This window comes from Taurulus bubalis (assembly GCF_910589615.1).
Source record: "Taurulus bubalis genome assembly, chromosome: 18".
In the NCBI taxonomy this organism is placed as follows: Eukaryota; Metazoa; Chordata; class Actinopteri; order Perciformes; family Cottidae; genus Taurulus; species Taurulus bubalis.
The window spans coordinates 7,466,100-7,472,338 of NC_136606.1; the positions used below are offsets into that span (position 1 = coordinate 7,466,100).

At 41.0% G+C, this 6,239-nt stretch overlaps 1 protein-coding gene across 1 annotated transcript; it reads right to left on the reverse strand.

The window, feature by feature from the left end:
- Positions 1-2,668: 2,668 nt before the first annotated feature.
- Positions 2,669-5,542, reverse strand: adcyap1a (adenylate cyclase activating polypeptide 1a). Its single transcript, XM_079234429.1, has 5 exons — positions 5,411-5,542; positions 5,160-5,264; positions 4,496-4,630; positions 3,862-3,966; positions 2,669-3,125 (listed from the first exon to the last, which is right to left on the reverse strand). Exons 2-5 carry the CDS (start codon positions 5,255-5,257, stop codon positions 2,942-2,944), a joined length of 522 nt encoding a protein of 173 aa, XP_079090555.1. The 5' UTR covers positions 5,258-5,264; positions 5,411-5,542; the 3' UTR covers positions 2,669-2,941.
- Positions 5,543-6,239: the final 697 nt, after the last annotated feature.

The following is a 6,239-nucleotide window of genomic DNA, read 5'->3' on the forward strand; positions in this document are numbered from 1 at the left end:
TCACGAAGCTTCTCCTTTGTTTCTTATTTATTCTGCAACATCTTGTAGTTTGCTGACCGTCCAGACAGCTACAACGCCCACATCGATGAAGAGAGAAGGGATTGATACGTCGTATTTGTGTTATTTCACCACGAATTTGATCCTGTCTTTCTGTAGTTGGTGTGTGTGTTGAATTTGCGGTGTGTTGCTTTGTCTTATCTGAAAGTGTGTGTGGTCTTTTTGATGTTTCATACCTCTAATTGTTTCCCTCTGTGCTGCTGCCCACAAGTGGATTTTTCCTCTTAGTTTCTCTCATCTCTTCTTTCTTATGTAACACCCTGTTAAGCCTGTCAAGGGAGGGTCCATCTCCATTACAGCACTATAATGAGTTTGGTCTTTGTTACTCGTTTTCCTCCTCTTAAAAGCATCTTATCTTTAAGACTTATGGTGATATTGGCTTCAAAGATTAGACGAAATTTGTGTTGTTTAGAAAAATTTATTCATACAAATCTTACAACACTTTTTTTTAAACATTTATTGACTTGACCCTTGCAGATCGGCATTTGAAGTAGTAATCTAATGTTCACTTTCTACACAGTAAATATATATATATATATATCTTTGAAGATGATTTCATTTTAGTAAGGCTATTGGCGCTTTCATTATCATACATATAATGTTTCATGGAGAGCGGGAAACTGATCCTTCCCTCTGTTTTCACACAAAAGTTACGTCTAAGTGCTCTAAAAACAAAGTGCAAAAGAAAGCAGTGCAAGCGGGAACACTTGACGTTTAAAGCAGGATGCTTCTAGAGCTCCTATCAATCGCCTGTGCAACACAAAAACAACAACAAAAGGGTGAAATGTAAGCTGATGATGTGCAGCATTGTAGGGCCACTAAATAGCCATCTGTGATTCATGGCGATTTTAAAGTCGATGCAAGGCACCACAGCCTCAAACTGCTTCCTGCGTCACAAAGCCTAGAGGAGAATGCAAAATTAAAGAAAGATTGATACAGTAAACACAGATCGAAGAACTTTTTTTACCCTGCTGTTTTTGAAACTCGCTCTTTCTGCAAAATATGTATTTCTCCCTCTCAAATGTGGTCAGAAGTGTGCAGACGGGCGGAATGTGATTGGTTTACAGTCCGTTTTTACTCTTATCTTGTAGATTTCACTAACTTCTTTGCTTCTTCTATTTGCTTCTCTTGAAATCTCTAACTGTGTTTTCTTCTTGTTTACTTGCATCTCATCCTTCCTCTTCTTTAAATTTTCTTTCTTTCTTTACTATATCAACTATAGCAGCCAGTTAAGCCTCTTTAAACGTTTTCTTCATAAACAAATGTACACCTTGTTACAAAATCAGTAACAGAGCCTCAAAGATAAAGCATGACATTGAGATTAAGGTTCTTGCCAGCAGTAAAGTACATTCAGATAATTCTTCAAAGTAGGGCAAAGTTCAACATACAGTTTGTGTAGAAATGTAAGAACAGAACACAAAACAACATCCAGAAAAGACAGGAATGTATGTTTGCAGTAGTCAGAAAGCAAGCAAAACCATCTAGTTGGAGTCGTCTGATGCACAGATGGCTAGTGCAATTACTTTAATCATGCAGTCTACTGTAGTTTTTCTTTACATTGGTTCACGTGACAGAAAAGGGAAGCACAATAGACCCAGAAGGTTCAAACACAAGAGTTCAATCTGCCTCGTATGTCTCTCACGAAGAACAAATCGATGGATAAGTCACCATGTAACAAGTATCAAGTATCATTTCTTCTTTTTTTATGCTTTTTTTTGTATTTGCCTGAAGGTGCTTTGTTAGTGATACTTATTATATGGGCAGAGAGACATGAGAAACCCTTCAGCAGAACCCAGTTGATAGAAACACAAGATTTACATGAGTCAAAGGTGTAAGCTCACTCTGTAAAGACTGCAGAAGGAATAGGGACAAGAAAAACCTCAAAGTGCTCTGGTCCTCATCTCAGATTTGGGATTTTTCTTTTTTCAAGAATCCAATTTTTTATTTAAAAAAAATGGATAACTGGCATTGTGAAAGAGTTTAAAGCCAACAGGGCTCCAGATCTACTAAAAATAGGCATCATAATATTATGCTTTCATTCATAAAGAGGACAAATCAGAAATGATATGTATCACATATCGGTCTGAGCCAAGTCTCTCCACATTTTGGGATTAGGAGGGATTCATAATGTGTGAGACTCTAGAGAGACAGGAGCACAAATGAGGCAGAAGAAGCGTAGAGTGTTTGAGGGTTAAAGGTGAGAGGAGGAGGGAGGGACATGAGACGCCCCTGCGAGGATTACGGCCTCAGGAAGGAGCCCGAAACTCACCAGGAATTCGTGAGAGAACTGTTTCAGCCAGTCTCCCAAAAAAGCCTCAAGCTCATCCCCGTCCGGGAGGGCATCAAAGTCTATGTCTTGTAGGATATGGTGAAAACCTATGTCTTCAAGGCTGTTGTGAATAAAGACAACTAAACTCTTAATGTCACTTTACAAAAAGCAGCATTCAATACATTGATTGTCTTTTAAACAGTTTATTTTCCTCACAATCATATCTCTTCACTAAACGTTTAAAAGACAGGGCTGTTTGGAGCATATCGTCATGTGAACAATTGTCTCCCCTCAATAAATAGGTCTAAAAAAAATAAATCAATGAATACATAAATAGAGGCTATTTTTTCTTCTTTTTTCTTTTTAGAATGAACAAAAATTGGTCCACAAAGTAGATATGTGAGTCCTCAAGTGCTTTAAGTACAAAATAAAAAACAATATTATTATCAAAATATTCATTTTAATGGCTTACTTCATACATAAATACATGTTTAAGAACACAAAAGCAATCCACTGATTGTTCAGATCTGAAAATGACTTCATGTGGGGCTGCACACACTTAAGGTTTTTTAGTTTTTTTTGTGGTTTTTTTTTCAGGAGGGGACAGGGAGGATGCTACAAATATGCCAGCCGGCGTCCTTTGTTTCTAATTCTCTGTCTATACCTTTTCCCAAGGACTGCTGCCAGGTATTTCTTGACCGCCATTTGCTTTCGGTAGCGGCTGTAGCTGTCGGTGAAGATCCCGTCTGAGTGTCTCTTGGACAGAGGCTCTGAGCTGTCGTCCAGCGTCGTCCCCCCGCTGCACGAGAGACAAGAGGGTTCACTATCATCATCACACCGAGACATGACCCCCCACCCCTGTATGCCCAGCATGTGGTGCTGTAAAAACCCTCTTTGTGTCATCATCTTAGAGGGCAAATAAAGAGATACACAGATCTCCATTTTGTCTAGAACAAATCAGCCTGCAGAGCTGTGCAGAGACACAATCTGTGTCCTTAATGTTGGGGAAATCATCTGATTTCACCACTTAGATTATACTTGCATTGTAAAAGATTTTACCTTGAAAGGTTGCTAAATTATTATAATGTATGCTACATGTTAATTCTTTGTTTAAAGCCCATCCCCAGGACAATCTGTCATATTTCGACCTGCATTAAGGTGTGACAGGCCTGTTCATAAGGATTCAGTAATTGCACCCCCTCACTCTTCCATCGGGAACCACTGGGACTTCATCCTATAAATTATTCATATTGAAATAAATTTAAATTTGAGCGGGTTCATTCTTCCCTCTGCACCTTTACAACACAGCAGCAGGCTCAGAAAACCACACTTCCCAAATCAATCAAGCTCTTGTTAATAAAGGCGGATGCAGAGGACTGAGCTGCATGCTGGGAGATAATGGGACCACAGACACATGTACGTATAACAGCGTGGATCATGAGCAATTAAAGGATCAGTCCAAAGAAACAAAAAAAAAGCACATAAGACAGAAAACAGTGTAAAATAAGAGATGACAACCAAGAAGATGTTCTTACCCTACACGTTTTGCCATCAGAGAATGCAGATATTTCCTTGCTGATAACTGACCCAGCGCTTTCCTGTAGGCTTTATTAAACATGCCGTCTGCATGCCTTTCCGTTCTGGGATGATAGATAGCCACACAGTAAAATCACCACACACCCAGCGCAAGAGAGGCAACAATTTCAAGTAGCTGCACTGTAGAAATAAAATACCCATCTTAACACATGAATTATGGTGTAATATTGGGCCTCGTGCTCGATTTTCTTGTGACACATACACACTTTTTAGACTAAAAACTATATTTGCAAAGACTCATTAAGAGGTTTTGCAGCTGAATTATTCAGCCAGATTCCATTGATTTTTTTCCCCTAGTCTCTTGCAGTTTTAATATGATCATTTTTTAAAGAAAGCCTGCTTTTTTATAGTCGACTGGGCTCCCGCCAGTGAAAACAGACTAACTTTTGTCTTTGATGAATTGCGTGTCTCGAAATAATAAATAACAATCACTGTGTTGAAAGTTACTGACAACATTTCGACAATACGTTACACGGATTCACACAAAACGTACAAGATACGTGGACAGAAATAGGACTACAGCAATGAGACGTTCAACACGGATGTCTCGGGACAAAACAAGGCAATAGTCACCTTTTCTCTGGTGGGTAATACAACGTGAAGACGTCGTCACCGACGGACGGAGAGCTCCTCACATCCATTTGATCTCTGTCGTAATCCAGGGACGGTAACGAGTTCCCATCCTCGTCATAAACCTCACTGTCAAGTCTGAAAAGATGAGACACGTTTTCACAATCCTCAGCTCTGCCACGAGCGACACATTGTGCAATCTGACATGTGTTAAAAACTCGTTTAGACACTTTTTATGTCTTAAAAAATAAGCATTCTATGTTAATTCACCAGAAATGTCACAGTTTAAATTCACAAAACATTGTATTTTAGTGTTGTGCAATAAATAAAAGACACTCTAAAAGAAAACGTTTTTCTTTCGAGGTCAGATTTTAATGATCTAACCACATACAAAAACAGATTAATGGCTGCAGGACACATTGAGACACTACTTCACTGCCTCGGTAGCCTGGATTACATCACCGCCGTACGAGCAGCCCAGTGGATCGGCTGTCAGATGATGTTATCCAGTGATCCAATAGGCTATTATCGCCTCAGACACAACTGTTAGGATGTGGTCTGCACCCTGCTGCTCAGTGCAACTATGTTCTCTTGGCCAAGCCAAAAATAAAATAGAAATCGACATCTGAAAAGAGGCACTGAAAGGAAAAGTTAAGAGTGTACGTACCTAACACCGGGAAAGCTAAGCCCCACAGGTGAGCAGTAGACGCTGTAATGCATTAAGATCCCATAGATGAGTAAGGCTAAAGTCGCTTTACTAGACATTGTCCTGCTGCAAAAGAAAAGAAGACGAAAAAAATCAGTCAGCGAGTGAACAGGTGTACAATTTCACACCACACCTGTGAGTTCCTAAAAGCAAACAAACAAAAAGACTACTTTACGCGTAAACGCACCCGAAAAGTGCCTCTGCTTACTTACCAGTGGTGAGACGCGATCAGCTGAAGATCTCAACTGGGAGAGTGAGATAGGATCTCTATCTCAGTCTCTCTCTCGCTCTCTCTCTCCCTTCCTCTCCTCTTCCTCTAGTCCCTCAGTGAAGCGCCTCTTCGGTCTCCTTGTGTTGTGTTCCGAGTTGCGCCCGCAGCTCAGTTCTCGGGGGTTTCTACGTGCGCTCGGTCATGAAGAGCGCCAAACATTTGTCTGCGGAGAACTTCCCGGCGTCCTGTGAACTTAACTCCCCTTGGTTTTTTATTCATGAATCCGAAAGCCATGCCTTTTTCACTTGTCACGTAGGGTGGGGGTTTGGAGGAGGGAGGTGGGTGGTTGCGTCATCAGCCCCCCCTTCTTGCCCCCCCCCCCCCCCCCCCCCCCCCCCCCCCCCACCACCATCACCACCCATTGGAGTGCATCGTTCTCCCGCGTCAATGAGAGACCCCGAGCCAAGTCATAAACAACAAAAAAAAGAGAAGAAAAATGAATCCTGGATTCAAACACAATCCATTGAACAGGGTATTAATGCCAACATTTGACGTCACTCTAACAGGATCACGTGAGGCCCGGCTGGGACGAGAGAGAGCTGTCCAGTGCTGAAATGTGACTGTTTCTCAAAGAAGTTTATGTCTGAATCAACTCAGCTCCTTCAACAGCAATCAGTTATTTCCCCCCACGTGTATCCTCTCTACCTCTGTTAGGGTCAGAGGTCAGACTCATAACCAGGTACAACAGAAGTTGTCAGTAAATAAACTAATATGCATATTTTTATAATCAACATCTGGCTTTGTCTTGTGACACTATCCAGTGCTGAAGT

Coding starts and splice junctions, on each gene's coding strand:
- adcyap1a (XM_079234429.1), bottom strand. CDS start 5,257: ATGTCTAGTAAAGCGACTTTAGCCTTACTCATCTATGGGATCTTAATG. Junction 4,631..5,159: donor CTTAGCTTTCCCGGTGTTAG/GTACGTACACTC, acceptor TCATCTTTTCAG/ACTTGACAGTGAGGTTTATG. Junction 3,126..3,861: donor CTGATGGCAAAACGTGTAGG/GTAAGAACATCT, acceptor TCTCTCGTGCAG/CGGGGGGACGACGCTGGACG.